At 35.9% G+C, this 24,877-nt stretch overlaps 1 protein-coding gene across 3 annotated transcripts in view; it reads right to left on the reverse strand.

Annotated features, from left to right (window-relative positions):
- Positions 1–18: 18 nt before the first annotated feature.
- The window catches only part of CXADR (CXADR cell adhesion molecule), a 73,392-nt gene continuing 48,533 nt past the window's right edge, over positions 19–24,877 (reverse strand). The window contains exons 7-8 of one of the 3 annotated variants that reach the window (XM_027102215.1): positions 24,526–24,709; positions 19–449 (exon numbers count right to left, since the gene is read on the reverse strand). In XM_027102215.1, coding sequence (XP_026958016.1) covers positions 393–449; positions 24,526–24,709 — 241 coding nt within the window. In that variant the 3' untranslated portion in view covers positions 19–392. Of the gene's footprint in view, positions 450–20,454; positions 24,710–24,877 lie in introns of those variants that run through there. The other 2 variants (XM_027102221.1, XM_027102208.1) reach the window with 2 other exon arrangements.

Genomic DNA, 24,877 nt, shown 5'->3' on the forward strand with positions numbered 1-24,877 from the left:
TGTTTAATTAAATATTTAGCAAAGAATAAAACTAACAATTTTAACTTTTCTTTAAAAAATTGACTTTTTATTAGCCATACCTTCCCAAAGGCTATAGTATCAAAAGATTCATATAAAACGTCTAAAGTTTGTTAGTAGTAGATAATTGAAAATATAAAAATAATGAAACATCTTTCAACCATTAGAGTCACTATACGTAGGATTTTCCTAACCAAGAATTTGGCCTCTACAAATTTTGATATGACATCTGACTTATACGCCTAGTGCCATGGCATAAAGCAGAAATGTTCTTATAGCTACGCTAATCTCTGTGCCTTGTGCTTTTTTTCAACATGTTAAAGTCTTTATTAGAGTTCTAAAATAAAGCCAAATAGTACAGTACTTCAGATTCTTCAGTAGTCCATATTTATACCACTTGTAATGCCATCAGTCTCATAAGTGTACTTGAACTACGAAAAGAGAAAAAAAGATATAAGAATTAAGGTTTTTTCCCGAAGGTAAATTTTTAAAAACTAAAAGATCATTATGTTTTCTCATTACCTACATCTTTAGATTTCTAGTCTTAACTTACTTGACTTACCAGAAAAATCACAACTTGCTAATAAATCATTGGATGTCCTTGGCTGTTCCAGATATTTCTGTTGTGTTTGCTGATAAATTCTGTTGATGTACAGACTACCAGAAAAGTGCACAAATCGTAAGGATACATAGCTCTCAAAGGTTTGAAGTATGTGGAATTCAAAATGTCTGCAACTTCAACAGAAAACTTACTTTTAAACTTTAGAGGCCTGTGGTTTTAATGTTATTGTACTCTTTGATAAGCCATATGCAACTTTTAATATATTTCTAAACCATATCTACTTTTTTTTCCCTGAGATTTATAGTGAATGCTTATTCAAACTTGAGCATATTTTCCTAGGGGTAACTGGCATCACAAGGGAGATTAGTTTTATTTAAGTTGGAAAAAAAAAATTTGTTACTGTTCCCTTATAGATCCTAGAGTTTGGGTGATAATGGCAGATTCCTAGGCAATTGTAAAAGTGGCAAGTTTCAAGTATTTTTATCATGGAGTTAGCAGATAGCATTTGTTCTGTTAGTTTGCACATGTCATAGTTATAAGGCTGTTGGGAAAATCAGAAGCATAATAGCTATATTGCTGAGGGAAATATTTTTGGTAGTACCTAGCCAGCTACACCTTTCTTTCCACATCAGATTACTATAAAAATCTCCTAAATCTCTTATTTATTAGTGTTGACAACTAAATGGCAGAGTGTCTCAGGAAAAATGCTAATTTTGAAGTTGACTGCGTATTAGATATGTTACCTGTAGAAGATTCTGCCCTTTATTGACTATCCACGTCACCTTGTTCCAAAATTTATTTAAAGCAAAAGAAAGCTCTCATCAATATAGCTTTTCCAATCCATTCCTAATGAAATAAAACCATCTTTCTTTCAGAAGCTACATCTTAAACTCAGTCTAGTAAGTATGCAGTTCAAAGTGTGTCAAACTTTTTAACTAGTAATTAGGACTCTAGGAGTTGTAACATCTCTAAGTCTGTCTCCCTCAGACTGCAGGACTGCTCTAATGAAGACAAAATGTTGCTGCATAATTTCAGCTTGACAGTGTTATGAGGCTGTTTGAAGGAGTGGTTTGTGACTGAATGATAATTTGTTTTAATTCTCCATTTTATTTTATATTTGTAGCCATAGCTGCAAAGCTCTAAATTTAGAGGTTAAACTTGGACATGGAAATATCAAAAATAAGAGAAAAATATAAATTGGTAAGTTATATTACATCAATACCAAAGTGCTTATTTCTGGGTTTTTAGTGTAAGATTTATCTCAGAGTATTTAACTTTCTGGTAAACTTCAATGACTTCAAACTAAGATGTTAAAGCATTTATATTGGCTTCTACTCAGCTACACTGTTAAAGTGATTTCTTATTTGGTGATTTGGAAGAGGAAAAAAACTTTAAATCACTTATGTGCATTTACCTTGCTAGAGTAACCATTCTATCCATTTTACAGATAATATTAAACAGTAAGTTTAAAAAATTTGTATTACTATATGCCAACAACTTATTTAATCCTCATAATAACCCCCTGAGGTGGGTACCATTATTATCCCAGGTAAGATAAGGGCTCTCAGAGAAGCTAAAAATGCTAAAGATCACAGAGAGCTAAGTAATGAAGCCCTGACTTAAATCCGAGCTGGACTTCGTAAAGTCTACCATATATAAAGTCTACCAACTAAAGTCTATAAAGTCTACCAACTCTTAAAACTTGAGGAAAGGTTCGGTATCAAGCCAAGATTTGGAAAAAAAGGAACAGATGCAAAAATTATATTGAGTGCGAATATGAGACATCAGAGTATCTTGATTAATAATAAAGCCTTGACGAAGTTCCTTTTCACAAACTATTAAGATATTTTGAAAAGGGGCTGACTAATAACTTGACAGCCATTTTATTCTCTTGAACTCTAAATCAAATTGCAATATTTCTACAGCCCAACTGATTGAGGATTGAGATGACAAAGCAAACTACCAATGATTGGTCAAGGGAAAGAGAGTTAGTGGTATTAGTATGGCCCAAGTTTATCACAGGACTTCTTTCTTTCTTAGTATCAAACATCTGTTGATTTGACGTGGTATATGATGTTCTCATGTATTCTCTGGAGTTTGTATCCCAGTTGTGAAGCAGTAACACTGTAAGGCTCTACGGGAAACACAATATCCCTGCATTAAAGATGGTAAAGGTTTAATGGCTAACTTCTATACATAATTTTAGTGTCATGACTGTTAAGTGAACTTCACTAGCAATTAAAGCAGGTTTATCTTGATAATCATAAGATTAAAAATGCCCAATGTTGGTGAGAGTGTGTGGGGAAGCAGTCACACACATAGTGTTAGTACAGGCTTGAAAGAGTATAACCTTTTTGAAGGGCAGTTAAAAATGTAAATATGCATATCCTTTGACTAAGCAAATATACTTCTAGGAATGTATCTACAGAAATACTCGAAAACAAGGGGCTGTTACCTATGTAAAAGTGTTCATTTCAAAATGTTTGTAAACAGCAAAAATAAAAACCCAATAGATGAACAGTTAAATTTGAACATCTGTTCAAGAAAATACTGTGGAAAATACCATGTAGCCACACACACGAAAGTGCATCAATTTCTAATGACGTGGGATAAAATGTTGAAAGTTGGGAAAATACTGCAAGTGGGGAAAGAAATGTTACATCTAGGATAGCGCCAATATTGTCTGGAAAAATAAACATCAAATTGTTAAAAGTAGGGTTCTCAGAGGCGGGGGTGGGGGGCAGATACAGAGAACCTCCATTTTCCTACATTACACATTTCAGATATTTATACTATTATGACTTTGTAACTGGAGAAGTGAAAGGACAAATATTTCTTAAAGAGCACTCAATTTAAGACAAGTTCAGTGGATTTATTTTTAGCAAATACAAATACTATACATCACTGATAACCAAATTGCACATATGGACCATCTGGTACATTTCTGATTTTATTTGCTGATCATACAAATATTTCTAGAAGGAAATATTCCAAAATAAATGCTTGTAATAAACTGGTTGTATTACATACTTCTCCAATGTTCCCAATGATATATATTAATTTCATGAGAAAAATTTTAAATCGTACTTTGTGGGAGAAAAATCCCTGTTACTAAGCAAGGGTATTAAATACCTGGAAATAAACTTTAACAACAGAAAGAAGTGCATCCCACAGAGGAGAAAAATTTATAAGAATTTGCCTAAAGTCAAAAATAACTGACTAGAAGAATATGCCATATTTAAATGGATACAATGCTATAAAAAAAACTTTACTTTTCAAATTAATATGTAAAGCCAATATAAATCAATTAAAATCCCACTGAAATTTTAGTGGAACTTGAAAGCCTGATTTTAAGTTTACATAGAAGAATAATTCTCAATAACTAGGAATTTTAAAAAAAAAAAAAAAAAATGGACAGGGAGTGTTCTTCCTTTTAAGTAATTTATCAATATATACTCTAAAGTATTGGGTTGGCCAAAAGGTGCGTTCGCTTTTTTCCATAAGATGGCTTAGTAGCACTTAGTTGTTTTTAATTTCATTCGAAACAATTTTGTTAGATTATATGTGACAGCTGTCATATCAGCATCCATTTTAAAAAAGACATCAAAATTGGTTAATTTTTGTGTAACCATTTTAATATTGAAGATGGAAGAAAAACAACATTTTCGGCCTATTATGCTTTATTATTTCAAGAAAGGTAAAAACACAACTGAAACGCAAAAGAAGATTTGTGCAGCGTATGGAGGTGTTGTGACTGACTGAACCTGTCAAAAGTGGTTTGTGAAGTTTCGTGCTGGAGATTCCTCATTGGACAATGCTCCACAGTCAGGTTGACCAGTTGAAGTTGATAGCAATCGAGATATTAATTGAGAACAATCAACGTTATACCAGGCAGGAGATAGCCAACATACTCAAAATATCTAAATCAAGCGTTGAAAATCATTTGCACCAGCTTGGTTATGTTAATCACTTTGATGTTTGGGTTCCACATAAGTTAAATGAAAAAATCTTTCTTGACCATATGTCCGCATGCGATTCTCTAGTTAAATGTAATGAAAACGTCCGATTTTTAAAACAAACTATGACGAGTGATGGAAAGTGGATACTGTGCAATAAATGTGGAACAGAAGACATCATGGGGCAAGTGAAATGAACCACCACCAACCACACTAAAGGCTGGTCGGTCTTCATGCAAATAAGGTGATATTGTGTATATGGTAGGATTGGAAGGAAGTCCTCTATTACGAGCTCCTTTCGGAAAACCGAACAATTAACTCCAAGTACTGCTCCCAGTTACACCAACTGAAAGCGGCACTTGACGAAAAGCGTACAGAATTATTAGTCAACAGAAAACGCATAATCTTCCATCAGGATAACGCAAGACTGCATGTTTCTTTGATGACCAGGCAAAAACTGTTACAGCTTGGCTGGGAAGTTCTGATTCATCCACCGTATTCACCAGACACTGAACCTTCAGATTTCCATTTATTTAGGTCTTTACAAAATTCTCTTAATAGAAAAAAAATTTCAATTCCCTGGAAGAGTGTAAAAGGCACCTGGAACAGTTCTTTGCTCGAAAAGATAAAAAGTTTTGGGAAGATGGAATTATGCAGTCGCCTGAAAAATGGCAGAAGGTAGTGGAACAAAAGGGTGACTACGTTGTTCAATAAAGTTCTTAGTGAAAATGAAAAATGTGTCTTTTATTTTTACTTAAAAACGGAAGGCACTTTTTGGCCAACCCAATATAACATAGGAGTGAATATACCAATGAAACAATACAAGTGCAGAACCAGAAACATTTAGATACATAAGTTTACTGTATGGTGAATGTGACTTTTCAAATTGAAAATAATTCACTAATAAAAAAATTAATTGTGAACTATATTTGGCTATGCAATTTTTATTTTTTTTATTTTTTATTTTTTCCTGCGGTACGCGGGCCTCTCACTGTTGTGGCCTCTCCCATTGTGGAGCACAGGCTCTGGACGTGCAGGCTCAGCAGCCATGGCTCACTGGCCCAGCCGCTCCGCGGCATGTGAGACCTTCCTGGACCAGGGCATGAACCCACGTCCCCTGCATCGGCAGGTGGACTCTCAACCACTGCGCCACCAGGGAAGCCCTGGCTATGCCATTTTTAAAGTTAAATTCCTACTTCAAACCATAAAAATAAATTCCAGATAGATTAAAGACAAAATGTAAAATATGAAACTATAAAAGTACTGAGAGGAAATATGGAAGGAGATATTCATACTTTTAGCTTAGGAAAAATTTCCCCGTGAAGATAGAAAAATTGGCATTTTGGAATTGAAAAAAATTTTAATTGCATATTAAAAAACATAAATACACTTAAAAAGACAACCTCTGGGACTTCCCTGGTGGCACAATGGTTAAGAATCCACCTGCCAATGCAGGAGACACGGGTTCGAGCCCTGGTCCGGGAAGATCACACATGCCGCAGAGCAACTAAGCCTGTGTACCACAACTACTGAGCCTGTGCTCTAGAGCCCGTGAGCCACAACTACTGAGCCTGTGTGCCGCAACTACTGAAGCCTGTGTACCTAGAGCCCATGCTCTGCAACGAGAAGCCACTGCAATGAGAACCCTGTGTACCACAACGAAGAGTACGAAGAGTAGCCCCTGCTCACCGCAACTAGAGAAAGCCTGCACGCAGCAATGAAGACCCAACACAGCCATAAATAAATAAGTAAATTTAAATCTTCAGAAAAGTTAAAAAAAGACAAACTCCAAAGAGGGAGAAATTTTCTACAGAATGTTTAAAAGAAAATGAATTAGTATTCTTAATATACAAAGAGCTTCTACATATAATTAAATTATTTAGCAGAGCCAAATATATATAAAGAAATACAAATGGCTAAAAAATTAAAAGAGGTGCTAATGGCACACTAATGACAAAGGAAGTATAAGTTGAAACCACGAAATACCATTTTTCACCTAACAAATTGATATTGAAAAGACAGTGGCTTGCATTCTTTGTGGAAGCCAATTTAACAATGTCAAAAAATTTTTTTTAATGTATGTATTCTCTTACCCAGTAATTCAAATGCTATATATATAGAAGATAGCCTATGGAAATACTTTCACAAATGTATAAAAATTAATGTACAATGGGGGCAGCCTTTTTTTTATATAATAAAAGATTATAATTCATTTATACTATGTAAGAGCATGAGGCCAATAAAAGAATGATCTGTATCTGTTGTGGAAAGATGTCCACCATATTGTGTGAGGGGTAAAAATGGTACAAAAAGTGAGGATAGTAATAGAACTTGATAGGTTTATCATGGAATGAAATAAGATGATTAATATAAAACACTCCAATACATGGCAAATATCAAATGCTCAATAAATTTTATTATGTTTACATAAGATGTATGAAGGATGAAAATAGGTACAAAAAGTGAGGGCAATAGAATCTAGGTAGGTTATCACAGGATAATGTTAACCATTAATAGTTCATACATATGCATACTTGTTTTTTTTAACAGATTTTATTTATTTATTTATGTATGGCTGTGTTGGGTCTTTGTTGCTGTGTGCACGCGTGGGCTTTCTCTAGTTGCAGTGAGCGGGGTCTACTCTTCATTGAGGTGCATGGGCTTCTCATTGTGGTGGCTTCTTTTGTTGTGGAGCATGGGCTCTAGGTTCACGGTCTCCAGTAGTTGTGGCTCATGGGCTCTAGAGCGCAGGCTCAGTAGTCCTGGTACACGGGCTTAGTTGCTCCACGGCATGTAGGATCTTTCTGGACCAGGGCCTGAACCCGTGTCCCCTGCATTGGCAGGTGGATTCTTAACCACTGTGCCACCAGGGAAGCCCTGCATACATGTTTATAAAGCATTTCATCAAGCAAAATGAAATTCCATTTGACAGGTACTTAAGTGCTTTCCATTTGATGATAAACTTTTGTGTGTTCTAGTATTATCCTCACCTTACACACAAGGAAACTGAGTCTCAGAGTATTCAAGTTAAGTTGTCCCAGTAACCTAAACGAGCAGGGCTTCAAACCCAAGCAGTATGACTAAAGGACACATGCTTTTAAGAGCAAGATAGGGGGTTGGAAAGATACACTAAACTGTTTCTAATAGTTACCCTTAAACTGTTAATAATAGTGTGTAAGCAATATTTTTTAGAAAGCAATAGAATAGATATTTTGATATTATTCTCTTAGCTTAGACTGGATTTCAATGAAAAAGAATAAATCACTTTATAAAAATTATTGGCCACCAGAGGGCATCAGATGTTCTTTTTCCAACTTCCAAGCTAAAGGTTGTAAATAATCTCCCTTCTCCATGAAAAGTATTAGTGGTTATAGTTTAAATCACTGCTTTTCCTATGCATCTACATACAGAAATTGCCATTGCTAATGGAGAATGTTAAGTATGCCATGGTTATTATATACAACTTTTATTTATTAGAATTATTTTTGTTAAAAAAAATGTATAGTTCATTTGGGAGAATAATATTACCTAAAAGCATGAAGAGATCATTAAAATTACCTATAATCCTTCCAGCAAAGAGAACCACTGTTAATATTTTAGTGGATGGGGGAATGTTTAAAAGAGGGAGCTGTTACTTTAGCTCCCTCTTTTTTAGACTCCTGTTTTGTTGCGTTATGAAATATAATCATTTTATGGTCTCACAATTTGGAAATGTGGAACATCTTATGCCATTGATTTTTTCCTAAAACATGATTTTTAATAGTTTCATAGTATTCATATATATTGCCTTAATTGATTTAACCAATCTTTATCATTAGCTATTAAGCTACCGATCTCTTTTGGAAATGTTTTTTCGGTCATATATCTAAATATATAACTCCTTTGTTGGGAGTGGGTTGAGGGTGGGGGTTATTCCTTTGAAGTCCAGAAATAAATGGGCCAATTGATTTTAGAACTGCCAATTTAATTTACATACAAAAAAATCTATAGAGGATAAATTTCTTAGAGTCAAATAAATAAGTAAAGCTGTGAAATTTCAACAGAAGAATAGATTGACTGTTTCACTAAATTCAACGGAAAAAACTTTGTATTTAAAATTTTTAGTTTTTATCTGAGTTAAAGTGAAATCTGACTATTTCATGTTTCCTAATATTGCCAATGTTAAAACAGACTATATTTAAAATCTGATATTGATAGCTAATGAGATCCTTGAGTAAATAATTTTGAAAAGATCATTTGTGATGCTTGACAGTCACTGTAAAATCTGGAAAGGAATACACAAAAAGCTAAGATGCAAGATCTGATATAGGGATTTGGCATGCAGATTTACTGTAAAATCCCTCTCCCTAGCACAATTAGGAGTGCCAATCAAAAACGCTTAAGTGGGAAACCATTAAAAATGATACATCCCTTAAATTTTTTAAATGTTTAAAATGTATCAATATACATTCAGGCACCAAATTTTTGATGTAGAGTTAAGAATTTTTCTTAGAATATGGATCTATTTCTAGGAGCTGTTTTCTTTTCTCCATAACCTACATCCATAATATATTGATACTAATTTAAAGTTTGGTTTCTTTGCAGTCAAGTGAAAGCAACATATTTTTGAAGCAATGTGCCAGCAGAGTCATTCCCTCTGATTATCATGTCTTCACTATATCTAGTACAGTTGATATATACGATTTACTTTAATTATGTCATCAGCAATACAACAAGCATAAACAGGCTTGGTACCAAACAAAGTGGACTCTCGTCAATCATACAGCCCACTGGGGCCTCCATGGGTACTGTCAACAAGAGTCAGTGCGCCCTGCGTGGGGACCCCGTTTGGAGGGAGCAGAGGGTGTGCTTAGGCCAGTCTCCTCTCCTTTCATGGGCCTTCTCCTGGGCTGGTATTGCCGGGAAGGGGGATCAGAGGTGAGGGAGAGCCACACCTCCCACCTCCTCCCCGCTTCTTCTTTCCTTTCATATAGTTCTCTCAGGGCAGGACTGCCAAGGACTCAAGGTTCCTAGAGAAACACTAGACCAGGAATCAGGACACCTGGATTTCATTCCTAACTACTGGCCTTGGGAAATCAAAACCTTTCTGAATCTTGATATTTTCATAAAATGATATTGAACTAGATAACATAGCCCATACATATTTGGGGGGTTTTGCTTGGTTTTTACCAAATTTGAACTGCTATGTAAATTTTCTTCACTTAACTATATTACAAATCTTTTGCCCATATTACAAAAACAAAAATGCTACAAAATTACACACACACAAAAATCAAACCTACATAAACATGTGTTTATAAAGTCCTGTTGGCTACTATACAGTGCATCTTTACCTTGCCCTGGACCTAAGATTGTATCTTTTAGTTGGCAAGGCAGAGATTACATTTCGTTTCATGTAATTATTTTACTTTGTGTTCTCTTGCTTTTGTGAACATATAAAATGTCTTCCCCTTGTCAGGAGATCAAAAGCCTGGTGGAGGCTGAACATTGGAGGACTGTGATTTTCCAAAAGGTTGCAAATCATTGGCACAGTAGTTCCTCCCTTATGCATGGTTTCACTTTCTACGGTTTCATTTATTTGTAGCCAACCAAGGTCCAAACAATTTTCCATTTAATATTATTGCTATGAATAAACAATTCATAAGTTTTAAACTGCACACTCTTCAGCGTGATGAAATATTGCACCATCCTGTCCCGTCCCGCCTGGGATGTGAAGCATCCTTTTGTCCAGTGTACCTAACCTGTTAGTTAGTTAGTGGCCCTCTCAGTCATCAGATGGACATTCGTGTCCAGGTAACCCTTATTTTACTTAATAACGGCCTTACAGTGCAAGGAGAGTGACGTTGGTAATCCTAGTATGCCCAAAAGAAGCTGTAAAGTGCTTCCTTTCAATGAAAAGGTGAGAGTTCTTTACTTAATAGGGAAAGAAAAAAAATGCCAAGGTTGCTAAGATCTACAGTAAGAATAAATCTTCTATCCGGGAAATTGTGAAGGAAAAAAATGTGTTGGTTTTGCTGTCACACTTCAAGTTGAAAAAGTTATAGCCACAGTGTGTGGTTAAGTACTTAGTTAAATGGAAAATGTATTAAGTTTGTACAATAAGATATTTTGAGAGACACCACATTCACATAAATTTTATTATAGCATATTGTTATAATTGTTCTACTTTATTATTATTGTTATTAATCTCTTATTGTGCCTAATTTATAAATGAAACTTTATCATAGGTATGTATGTGTCGGAAAAACACAGTATACCTAGGGTTTGGTACAACCTGCAGATTCAGGCATCCACTGAGGGATCTTGGATTGTACCCCGCCAGGAACAAGGGGGGGGAACTACTGTATCTTTGCTATCACACTGTCTCCTCTCAGAATTGCAAGGTCATTCTACTGTTCTCTAGAAATGTTCTCACTGTTGACAGTTCTGGGACTCCATGAGGAAAAATGTCCTACTTAGCAACATGAAAAGAGCACAGTGCCAGTAGCCAACATTCAAATTGGAACAGTGTGTGACAGCTCACCTAAACATGTGACCAACACATCTTCTTTTTCAAGTGCAAGATAACTCATTTTCTCCATTAATAGTTTGTGCTGATTCCATAAAACTGCTCTGGGCAAAAACTCCAGAAACTTGAAGAAAGAAACCAAAGGTAAATGACGAAGAAATACACCGTGATGGGAACACGTGTGGCAATGACTTGATACGAACATAGCCAGAACTGCTGCAATTATTATCATCAACAAAGTACACTGAGAATCTATTATATGTTGATCATTTAGATGTAAACGTGTTCCACCTTTGAGAAGTCTGGCATCTGCTTAGGGAGAGGAGACAGATACATGAAGACAGGTGACCCTCAGCTTCCTCTGAGGTTACAATCTCAAGAAGGGAGAAGTTAGGAGAACATCTTAGAAAGGATTAGGATTACGTGGTCAGAAAAGGGTAAGCCCATAAACAGAGTCCAAGAAAAAGGATAACCTGGCAAAAGAAAAAAAAAGGGGGGGGTGTATTTCATATCACAAAGGGCTAATTTTATTAACATTTAAGAGCTCCTCCAAATTAGCAGAATTGTAATATAAAGAAAAATGGGCAAAGCATTTGAACATAGTTCTCAAAAACACAAATGATTTTTAAACATAGGAAGAGATGCTCAACTGAGCAAACAGAAATAGACTTTTAAACCATGACAAAATTTTCTTCTCAGAGATCAGGAAAGATAAAAAAGTCAGATAAGAGTATTGGTGAGGATTTGGGTGGAGATAAGCACTCTTATCCACTACAAGCATGAGCTGCTACACTTATTAAGAAGATATTGTAATAATAGCTGTCAAAATACTCTTTGCTCGGGCTTCCCTGGTGGCGCAGTGGTTGGGAGTCCGCCTGCCGATGCGGGGCACATGGATTCGTGCCCGGATCCGGGAGGACCCCACGTGCCGCGGAGCGGCTGGGCCTGTGAGCCATGGCCGCTGAGCCTGCGCGTCTGGAGCCTGTGCTCCGCAACGGGAGAGGCCACAACACTGAGAGGACCGCGTACCGCAAAAAAAAAAAAAAAAAATACTCTTTACTCAGTACCTCCCCTTCTAGAAATTTAAGGATATGTTTGCACATATGAAAAATGATGTATATACAAATATACTACTTATAATTCATTATATCAAAAAGATGGGATCAACTTAAATGGTCAATTGGAGATTGGCTAAGTTACAGTGTAGCAAGTTGATGTATTATACAGTTTTGAAAACAAATAAGGTTGTTTTAGATAGGTAGATATATAAATGATAGATAATACATATATACAGAATGATCTGAGGATTTGCTAAATTAAAAAAAACAAGTGTGTATAAAACCTTATTTAAAAAAAAAATATATATATATATACACGTATATATATATATGCAAGTGTAAGCAACAGAGTCAGTGTTGTAATGGTGGGCTAGCCATGAAAGTCAAAAGCTAGGCTAGAGTTTAGACTTTTAAGTTAGAGGTCCAGGAAAGCTTTCAAGCAAGGGAGTGAACCTAAAGTTTTAAGAAAATTAACTTCGAATTGGAGAGTTTTAATCAACTCTTGTCTAGGAAAAAGATAACTGTAGAGAAATGGTCATCTACTTGCTTCTATTGTCAGGTAGGGCATTTCTTTCTAAAGTGGTCCATCACCTCTTCATGTCTTCCTGAGATTAGATGCTTCCAAGTCCTCTCCAAGCAGTAGTAAATGAATGGGAAATAATGTTTCTTTTTATAAGAGCAGCAGAACTGAAACGAATCATAAATTCATACAAGCACGCTTTCACTGAATACTTAATTTTAGTCAGCTACAGTACCAGATGCTAAACAGGCCAGGCATACAGTCATGATCCAAGCCTCATCTGCCCTCTCAGGACCATTCAGGGTTCCTTTTCTGTGTGTTAGCTTCTTCTCTCTCCCATGCTGCACCCGAAATTTCCTAGTTTCACCTCTTCCCTCAGTCCTCTTACTACCTAGCTACCTGCCCCCCATGTTCCTAGAGTATGACCTCACCTCTACTTCCTGGAGGAAAGTGAGATCATTTAATGATATCCCGTCCACACAACCACAAACCTATTAAATCTGCCCCCAACCTCACTGACTTTCCCCCTCAACCTCTGGGGAAGATGTTCTCCTTGCCCTCTTCAAGTTAATCCCGCCCACATTCCGTTTTGGCTCCTTCCTCTTTCCAGGCCCCTTCTCCACAGCCTCAAGTCTCTCCCATCCTCACAAACAAGCTAACCTTTGCCCTACTCTAGTTGCTGTTTCCTCTGGCTTCCTCCTTCCCTTCATGGCCAAGAATATTGAAAGAATAGTCTAGTATAGTTTTCAAATTGCGTCTTGTGAATCAGACGTCTCAAGAGCTGGTGGGAATCTTATGGGGAGACAAACAATAGCCATTTCATCTTTTATATAATTTGGACTCTGTAGGATTTAATCTCAGCGAGGCATGTTTTGCATACTATGTTTCTAGATCTTCCTTAGCTCTCATCCGCGCTTCAATCTATGGAACTAAGGACTGGCACAACTGCTCCACCAGAACTGGTCTGCATCATGAGTGACTTCATTCCGAGAATGGTTTCTTTCTGTCTTTTGTGACCCAGAGGGCTGACTCGGGTCCTCTTCTCATTCTAAACACTCTTTCCTGAGTGATCGCACTCTCTTTTGTAGATTTAACATATTAATTCACATGCCTTTGGCTTAAAAAGGCCAGAACTTCACTTTTTCTCTTTACCAGTCTCCTCAAATTGTAGTTTAGAGATCACTGCATCCACAAAAAGTAGCTTGTGAAATGTTGTGTATGTAAGAAACAACTTCATAGTGCTTTCACTTAAATCCCACAACTTAATCTGCCCTAACAACCCACTGCTTTAATACCTGTGCTCTGAAATACCTCAAAAGAATGGGAAAAAAACTCTAGGAAGCAATATTACCATATAACAGAAAATTGGAAGCCTCTAGGTCCACAAATAAGAAAAAAATGAATTATGGAACATCAACTTAATAAAACATCTTGCAGCTATTAAAATGGATATATACAAATACTTCTAACAATTGCTAAGATACATATACAAGTATGATTCAACACCAAGTTGATAAAAGAAACTAACAGAGGACATTCACTTTAAAAATAATACGTATACTTAAATATACTAGAAGAGAAACAAAACAGAAAGGTTTTTGGTAGTGATGTCATTTGGGTGAAATATTTTACTTTCTTCATGCCAAGTACTAGATCACTACGACTCTATAAACCCCAAAGTTAGGGTAACCACAGATCTTACTGTCCAATCTGAGCCACTCTAGAGCCAAAGGTCTATTGCTGTTGTAATTACAGTGAGATAACAGGCATAAGACAGAACTGTCTTGGGAAAACTGGGATATAGTCCCCTAATCCTGTAAGATATGAGGCAAATATTGTTATTATAACACAATAACAATGATGATGATGACAGCAACCAGTGCTTACAGAGCACTGACATGTGCCAGCCTAAGTGCTTGACATGTTATTACTTTATCATTCCCAGAACCATTCCATGAGATAGATGCTATTATCCTCATTTTACTGTTATGGAGAAGGAGTATAGAGGTTAATATTTGAAACATTAAAAAAAAAACATTCATTTCACAAATATTATATAAACAATTTGAAATACAGAACTTTAAAAACTGTTTCCCTGGAAAAATAGTTTCATCTTTTCAGCAAGATTCTTAAGAAGACAATCCATAATCATTTCATCAACTACTTTTTCACTTGACAAGCAGATGTGAGGTTAATAGTGTATTATGGTCACTGCATATTTGAAATAACAATAGTATACTCCTGAGGGTAAGGATGGGGGAGACTGAGAACCATGAAATAACTATATTGGCATAGTTACTCAGGTGCTGCTATTTTTATTGTACCAACTAAGCAAAAAAACCTCTTTGGGAATGTATTCCATACTAACTTTCTCTATTTTATTTATTAGTCCTGCTTCACAGTTTCCAATCATCATTTCTGTTATGGATTGAATTGTGTGTACCCAAATTCCTATGCTGCAGTTCTAATCTCCAGTATCTGAGAACGTAACCTTATTTGGAAATAGGGTTGTTGAAGATACAATTAGTTAAAATGAGGTCATTAGGGTGGGTCCTCGTCCAATATGACTGGTGTCCTTATAAAAAGGGAAAATAGGACACAGAGATAGACACACACTGAGGGAAGGTGACATGAAGTGACACAGAGAGAAGACAGCCATCTACAAGCCAAGGAGAGAGAACTTCCCTCACAACGCTCAGAAGGAACCAACCCCCTCCACCAAAAAAACTACTAGAACTAATAAATAAATTCACTAAAGTTGCAGGATACAAGATTAATATCAGAAATCTGTTGTTTTTCTATACACTAACAATGAACTATCACAAAGAGAATTCAAGAAAACAATTCCATTTACAACTGCATCAAAAAGAATAAGATACCTGGAAATAAACTTAACCAAGGAGATGAAAGACCTATACTCTGAAAACTGTAAGACAATGATGAAGGAAATTGAAAATAATACAATTAAATGAAAAGAAATTCCATGTTCATGGATTGGAAAAATTAATATTGTTAAAATGTCCATACTACCCAAGGCAATCTACCAGTTCAGTGCAATACCTATCAAAATACCCATGATATTTTTTTACAGAACTAGAACAAATAATCTGAAAATTTATATGGAACCACAAAAGATCCCCAATAGCCAAAGCAACCTTGAGGGAAAGGAACAAAGCTGCAGGAATCATGCTCACTGATTTTAGACTATACTACAAAGCTACAGTAATCAAAACAGTATGGCACTGGCATAAAAACAGATACATAGATCAATGAACAGGATAGAAAGCCCAGAAATAAACACACACACCTATGGTCAATTACTCTGTGACAAAGGAGGCAAGAATACACAATGGAGAAAAGACAGTCTCTTCCAGAAGTGGTGCTGGGAAAACTGGACAGCTACATGTAAAAGAAGGAAACTAGAACATTTTCTCACACCATATACAAAACTAAACTAAAAATGGATTAGAGACCTAAATATAAGACCAGAAACCATTAAATTCCTAAACATAGGCAGAACACTCTTTGACACAAATTGTAGCAGTATTTTGTTGGATCTATCACCTAAGGCAAAGGAAACAAAAATAAAAATAAACAAATGGGACCTAATTAAACTTAAAAGCTTTTGCACAGCAAAGAAAACCACTGACAAAACAAAAAGACATCCTACTAAATGGGAGAAACACTTGCAAACAGTAAGAAGAATAAGGAGTTAATATCCAAAATATATAAATAGTTCATACAACTCGATATCAAAAAGACAAACAATCTGATTAAAAAATAGGCAGAAAACCTGAATAGGCACTTTTCCAAAGACATACGAATGGCCAAAAGTGCGCATGAAAAAATGGTCATCACCAATCATCAGAAATGCAAATCACAACCAGAACATCTCTTCACACCTGTCAGAACGGCTATCATTGAAAAGTCTACAAATTAATGTTGGGGAGGATGTGGAGAAGAGGGAACCCTCTTGCACTGTTGGTGGGAGTGTAAATTGATGCAGCTACTATGGAGAACAGTATGGAGGCTCCTCAAAAAACTAAAAATAGAATTACCATATGATCCAGCAATTCCACTCCCGGGTATACAGCCAGAAAAAATGAAAACACTAATTTGAAAAGATAAATGTACCCCAATGTTCACAGTAGCACTATTACAATAGCCAAGAAATGGAAGCAACCCAAGTGCCCATCAACAGATGATTGGATTAAGATGTGATATACATACATATATATATATAGCATCTATATAACACACACACACACACACATATATAATGGAATACTGCTCATCCATAAAAGAGTGAAATTCTGCCATTTGCAGCAAAGTGGATGGACCTAGAGAATATTATGCTTGGTGAGGTAAGTCAGAGGAAGACAAACACTGTATGATATCACTTATATGTGGAATCAAAAAATAATACAAATGAATGTATATGCAAAACAAAAACAGACTCACAAATATAGAAAGCAAACTTGTAGTTACCAGTGGAGAGAGGGACAACGGGAAGATAGGGGTACGGGATTGAGAGGTACCAACTACTATGTACAAAATAAGCTACGAGTATATATTGCACAGCACAGGGAAATATAGCCATTATTTTATAACAACTTTAAATGGAGTATAATCTATAAAAATATGAATCACTATGTTGTACACCTGAAACTAATATTGTAAATCAACTGACTATACTTCAATTAAAAAAAAAAAAAGGAACCAACCCTACCATCACCTTGATCTCAGACCTTCAGCCTCCAGAACTGTGAGACAGTAAATTTTTTTTTTTTTTTTTTTTTTTTTTTTGCGGTATGCGGGCCTCTCACTGTTGTGGCCTCTCCCGTTGCGGAGCACAGGCTCCAGACGTGCAGGCTCAGCGGCGATGGCTCACGGGCCCAGCCACTCCACAGCATGCGGCATCTTCCCGGACCGGGGTACGAACCCGTCTCCCCTGCATCGGCAGGCGGACTCTCAACCACTGAGCCACCAGGGAAGCCCTGAATTTGTTTTTTAAACCACCCAATTTGTGGTACTTTGTTATGGTAGCCCTAGCAAACTAATACAATTATACACAGAATTAATTATAAATGACTAGTCTCTTCAGGAGACTAATCATTTTAAAAGACTTGAAAACAACTGACATTATGTCATTTTTTAAAAATTAAAACCTTCCAAGATATGGTGTTTTATCTATCAAAGCAGGTCTCCCTAAAAATTCTGAAATATTACTATATACAAATTAGGCAATGATATCTAAGCATGTAAGTTTTTTGGCCTCACTAAAGGTGTACTCAAATATTTCTGAAAGTTTGTGAGGTCCAAGAAAAAACATTCTACCTACTAGTGACTTAGCATGGACACCAGTCGTCTACACAGGGTTTCCTAAACAATTCAGAGGTTCCCAAGTTTAGATGATTATTGAAATAACCTGGGAGAGAAACACTGATCTTACCCCAAACCTACTCAGAATCTCTGAGGAGGATTTTAGAAGCTTATTTCTCCAATGCTTCTCCACTTCTCTAGGTTTGCATAATAATTAGGTTTGTTTCTGTGTTGGGTCCTATTGAGTCAGGTCACCCAGTCTTTATTTGTGCAAGTTAACTTTTTAAGCCCTGTGCAGAATTTTCCCTTAACACCCATACACACTCACCCTTTTTCTCTTGATACTGCCTTCTTGGAAGAAAGCAGGCCCGTTGTCTTGCAGAACACATGACACACACTTGATAAATGCACACTTGCTCCTGATGCCCGTAACGTCCCTTCTAAAAATTCATTCAGCATTTACTGAGCAATATGCAAGTCAGAGTTAGGAACTGGGGATAAAGGTGAATGAACCAGCTTCAAACTCATCAAGGAGGTCAATTAAGAATGTTAAACAATTAGAATGCAAAACGTTTTTGTGCCATAAAGACCCATACAATGTAGAGGGCCCAAATGCACCCCTAATTTAACTTGAGTGAGGGGCGGGGGTGAGAATAGGAAAAATGATTCCAAGGAGACAGAGTTTGGACTGACACCTGCAGGGCACTGGTCAGGTAAACAAGGATGGGTTCCTCTCTGGCTGAGGAAATTGCATGTTCACAAAGGTATGAGACCACAGCCCCTTAGCTATGGAGTATGGCTATCACAAAGGTGCACCTAGAGGTGTGTAAAAAATAAACCACAGAGAAATAGAATGGTCATCAGAGACCTTCTGTGTCAGGTTAAGATGATCTGGTTTTTAATATGATCAGATTTACATTTTAAAACAACTAATCCACTGGGACTGTGGACAATGAATAACTTGGGGAAAGACAAGATCACGACTGCTTCTAGCACTTTGTTGAGGGCTGACATCAGGTTTTTCCCTCTGTAATTTCCTGTATCTCCTCCCACCTCTCTCATTCTCCATTAGAGTTAGAATTTCCTAGCTCAGCAGTGAAACGAGAAGCATACTGATCAAGCCCTTGATTAACTAGACTGAAATTTATTTCTCAGTTCTTCATTAACTTCAGAAATTCTTTTTCTGCAGTTACCTTAGGACAATTTTTTCTCCTATAAATAGTTATAAAATTTAGAAACATCATTTAAGTAACAAAACAACAAATCCCATTTGATTTATACTGCAGAAATATCAGCAAGAAATATTGAGCTGAATTCCTAGCACTGGCTTCCTGATCTTTTCAGCTGCCTTTACTGCATTTAGAAACTACATTTGTTTATGACATAGACTTAAAACCATTTTTTAATCAATATTTAACAACAGATTGTTTTATATTCAATTTTGACTCAATTTCAACAGTTTTGTCATTTGGTACTTAATTAACCAGAAATATGATCTGGCCTTTAGAACTTCATGATTAACATATGATCTAAATTAAAGGCATTAAATTATACTTAGTAGTTTGTTAGCATATTTTATTGTAATCTTGATTCTTTGAAAATCTGTGTACCACTATCAGCATCCCAGCAAACAGGGACAAATGCAAAGAATTTTCATTATATCAATTCTATCTCTTTAAAATCCTCCAACATCCCCTGTGATGTAGGTATTTTTATCCCCATTTCAAGCACCAGGAAACCGAAGCTAAGTAAAGCATCTAGTAATAAGTGGTATTCAGATATGTCTGACTCCAAAGCCTATGCTCTTCTTTTAACCTCCGAGTAGAAAACTTCACATTAGTATAAACCACTGGTTCTCAACTAGGGGCAGTTTTGCCCCCCACCCCAGTGGCTATTTGGCAACACTGGAGACATTTTTGGTTGTCACATCTGGAGGAAGGAGGGCAAGAGCTACTGGCACCTAGTAGGTAAAGGCCAGCGATGCTACTAAACATCCTGCAATGCACAGGATGTCTCCCACAACCAAGAATCATCCATCCCAAAATGTTAAAAGTGCCAAGGTTGAGAAACTGTAGTGTAAACAAAATATTTCTCAAAATACCTTCTTACAAAAGCACTGCTAACCCCATCCTGTTTTTTTTTTTCCTGAAATCAACACTTAGAGTCAATGAAAATAGCTTTAAAGTATAACTAGATGTGTGTATTTAATACATATAAGTACGCACATTTTTAATTCATCTGAAAAACTCTTGAATTTACGCTGGAAATTGTGACACGATAACTTTGGAGGTTTCAACCCCAGATACATTATGTTATTTACTGTCATAGAGATGCACAGGACTGGAGAAATTTCTATAAATATGTTTGATATGTTTTCATTGATGTTATTGTTCTGATCTTTACTTTGTTTAATAAAAGATGCAAAGGAGAGGGGAGAAGGAAACCCTGGCTCAGAAAAGCAGGGAGGAAGAGTATAATGAAGCTTATGAAGCCACACCATGAGGCAGAAAACTACTTTCTCGATTTTATTTTTTTTAAAGGTACACAAGGTCACAAAACCAGAGCAAGTTTTTGGCTTTTTTTAAAACCAAATTTTGTTCTTACAAATGTCAAAATCTGCACCATTGGATATTTAAGCCAGAAACTTGAAATACAAAAAATCATTTTTGAAACGGACACTATCAATTCTCTACTTGCATATATGAAGTGTCAAAATATTACTTCTCAGTAGTATAAGTGTATTTGTCACAGAAATCCACAGTTAGGGATGAAAATCAGTGAATTGTGGTTCTCTTAACACTTGTGTCATTAAGTTAGTAGAAAACAGAGTTCTTTGGAGCTTTTAGTGTTCAGTGCCAAAACCAAATCCAACCGATATTCACACCACACTCTGAAATTACAAAATAGGGTATTTTATAAAACTGGATTTTAATGAACAGTGAGAAGCCAGATGTAGCCAATATTCGCTGGTGTTACCATCCATAAGATAAACAGAACCACAATTCATCAGTTTATTTATTATTCTTTCCTGCTTCTATTAGGTAGAATTTGTGCTCAGTTATAGACCATTTTAGTGTCAAATGAGTAAAAAAAATCTAACTACAGAACACGTTGCCTGTATTGCAAGAATATCCAAAGGCATTTGAAATATGAAAACTTGCCCAGAACATTTATACTACTAAACACAGGAATATTATAAAGATATATATATACATATATATAATATATAATGTCACAAGCCACTAAAAAGTTAAAAGTATGCCAACATTTTCTACAAACTACTCCTTACATGACACATCAAAGCAGTAACCACAAAAAAATAAGGACTTTTTCTGTTCACACTGGAATAAGGCATCTGAAAGCCCTAAACACTGTGGAGATGGAACAAGATTAGAAAAAAAAACTTTAAACGTTCATATAACTTCAGATTTACATGCTGCACGCACACAGAAAGACAGAGAATAGTTAAGAAGCCAAACATTACAGAATTTGACATCCAACTTCATGCAGTGAATTCTTTTCATATTTAACCAAAATGTTTATTTGCCCCTTCACTTGCTCCAAATTTCCAGAACTCAATCCTAAAAATTATCTTTTCAATAAAAACCAGGTATTAATTCATACCAATAATCTAATTGTGTTTCTTGAATTAACCTCCCCCTAAGACACAGTCTGTGTTTCCATTGTAACAACTTCCCGGCAGATAGCCCAAATTTAAAAAAGTAATTTGGCCCGTTTATCAATAAGGTTTTTGTTTTTGGCCTTCTAACAGGGAAATATTAGTAAGGTTGCCATAAGAAAAAGAAACCTGTAATCTACATATGCAAAGCACAGAATTACGTCCTCTATGATATTTCTTTTGAAGTTATCCTGCATAACTCAGAAAGATGGTGTCAAGTCTCTTAGGTATAAAGTAGAATGGAAGAGTTTTGCTTTGAAGGTTCAGTGCCGTCCTTGACTGATGTTTGGCTACTAGTGGAAACGCTTGAATAACAATTTTTTGTTGACTTGCTTGATGATTACCAATAGTAATTCTAGAACAAATACTTGATCTCTAGTTCACCAGAAACTACCACTGAGAATTATTTAGGAAGTTATCAGTGCTATTTGACTTTTGGATTCACTGAAATTTACAATGAGTAGCTGGAGACATAAGCCTAAAACTGAGTTCTGTCCTCTAAACTCAACCACATCCAGTAGGTCTCTTCAGGTCACAACAGTAGTTTTTTTTCCAAGCTTGTTTCTCAGGCTGTAGCTGGTAATGACCCTGACCTGGAAGGAAGCATTTCTGGAAGAGATTCCGATTTACTTATAACCAAATCCTAGACTAACTATGAAGTCTAAGGAAAGGAAAGCCTTACATATGTCCACCTTTTGTAGTAATTTCTACTTAGATTGATAGCATAATTTTCATTATATGAAAACTGGGACTAGAAAGGACCAAAATTTTTATTAGTAATGTCTGTGCTCTGCTGTTTATTTTTATAATATCATAAATTTTATTCATATGAAACAGACCAGAGGCCTGGTATTCAAAAACAGTTATTATAAAATCAGAAACACAGTCAAAAGAGTGTAGGGGATGTTGAAATTTTAAAAACTTTATGAGTCACACAATCAGTTAACTTGCATCCAGAAAGATCAGAAAAGAGGCAAGACTGAAAGTATGAGGATAGAAAGGTATCACAGTGATGCATTTTTAGGAACAGTACCTTCACCTCTAAGCACCTTTCAGGCGATAGCTAGCTCATAGGCACCAGAAATTCATAATAAAAACTAAATTACCCAAAAGGCACAGATGAAAACGTTAACACAAGAGTAAAAGCAATATTATGTAATGTTAAAAACCTATTTTTAAAATGCTTCCAAATATGTAAAACTATACACGAATCCATTACACATTCAGCTTCAATTTACCATTAAAAAGTGTATACAATACTCTGCCTAAGAATAAATTCATGCCAACATTAATTTATAATGTAGCATTTACCACCACAGCACCCAAAGAGATGAAAAGAAACCAACTCCCTACTAAAATCTAGGGAAAAGGTATCAGAGCTAGTGAAATAAGTTACTGCAGACCGTATTACTATAAAGAAACTGCTGGCTCATTCTACTCAATCCACACTCCCTCACAATCTTAAGGAAAGTACAATAAATTCACTTTCATCTACTAAAACAGTACTTAACACATTTGGCAGGTAGGAGTATTCCTTTTATTCCTTTTCATTTCTCTCTTTTTTTTTTTTCTTTTTTTTTTCTTTTTTTTAAGATTAAGTCACTTCCACAAAACTAAGACAAACTTTTCAAAGCTCAGCTTGATTTTCTGCAACTACACAAGACATGCTGGCCATACAATAGCAACTGTACATCCTCCCAAGTCTGAAACAGAATTGATAGAGGACACTTACTAGTTTAAAGTATATTCTAAGTCTATGAAGACAGTATCCTCCAGGAACTGCATTCAAGAGGGTAATTTAAGATTACATTTCTAGAACATATAATGTACAACACCATCACAAAAACAAAACACTGAACCAGGAGAAAAAAATTAAAATTTAGAACCAATAATTACGGAATTACAATCTGTAATTGTCAAATAATAAATGAGTTATAATTTTTTCTTTTTAGAAAAATATCACCTAAAGTTGAGGACGAGCATTTACTTGGGAATTGCAAAATACTACACTTCCTTGATAGCAGGTCACTGTTCTGAAGACCACCACAGGCCTCAGGGCATTGGAACATTAATCAACAAAATTCATCCTCACAACTGCACCACTAGTGTCATCGCTATATGTAGCCGACAGCAAATTTTCTAAATGAATCAGATAAATGCTCCTTTATCTTAGCATACAAAAGAGCTTACTACGTCCCTGCTGCCCACAGCAATCTAGCAATTAAATACTTAAGTCATTTCATATACAAGGTTTATGAATTACTCAGAACTAGTGACTTCTAGTAATGTTTTCTAGTTATTAGAGACTCGTCAAACACATTTAGACTTTTCAAAGAAGCAAAAACAAAAACAAACATAAATCTACGTGAGTATTTTTGCCATGAATCTTTCTTTACCAATTTTGGCAGGGGGTGGGGGTCATAAATTAATTGAAAAAAGCAATATAAAAATAACAGAAATTATAAAGTACCACTTTCAGATGATTCAAGTATCAACTTGGTATGCATGTAAGTTCACCAATTTATTTCTTCACCTATGATTTCATATTCAAAGTGCCACAGCTGACTTAAGTATTGATAGTCAGAAACCTATAAAGTCAAGCTCTTAAAGGAAATATTATTTAGATGGTGAATTTGTCCTTAGAACTTTAATGCCTTTACTATTTCAATATAACCAAACAAAACTTTTTGAAGTATTATTCTTACAGTTTTTGGTTAACTTTATATATATATATATATATGTTTTTTTTGAGGCTGGTAGCAAAAATTAAAACAGGTGTTCACATCTCAAGAGGAGAGCACAGATGAAGGGTACAGAGGCTCTATACTATGGACCCGTCCTTGCTCTGTGCTGGAATCATCACGGGCACCGCTCCCATCCTACTGAGATTAGGGGCAGCTACCTTAGCAGTTGGGAGCGTCGCACTCTGAGGATCGCGCTCGAAGTCTTCGCTTGGCACTTGGTTATACTGAGTCTTGGAATACCCTTCCATGTTGGAAGGGGACATGGATCCCAGGGATGAATGATTGCTGCCGAGGTAGCTTCTGGCAGTGGACGTACGGCTCTTTGGAGGAGGCACGTCTTCCCTAGAAATAAAGATCCCAATACACGTTCAAAGAACAAATTTCTAAAAACCTACAATATGTAAGCTATGAATCATGGGTAGGGAAGAGCCTCTATTTAAGCATTAAGTACATAAAATCGTGTGTGACACACAAAAAACAAGCACAATAAGGCATAATGTCATAACTGTG

The sequence above is a fragment of the Aethalodelphis obliquidens genome, unplaced genomic scaffold (genome assembly GCF_003676395.1).
Source record: "Aethalodelphis obliquidens isolate GAN/ISIS:26980383/991018 unplaced genomic scaffold, ASM367639v1 scaffold1, whole genome shotgun sequence".
Taxonomy (NCBI): Eukaryota; Metazoa; Chordata; class Mammalia; order Artiodactyla; family Delphinidae; genus Aethalodelphis; species Aethalodelphis obliquidens.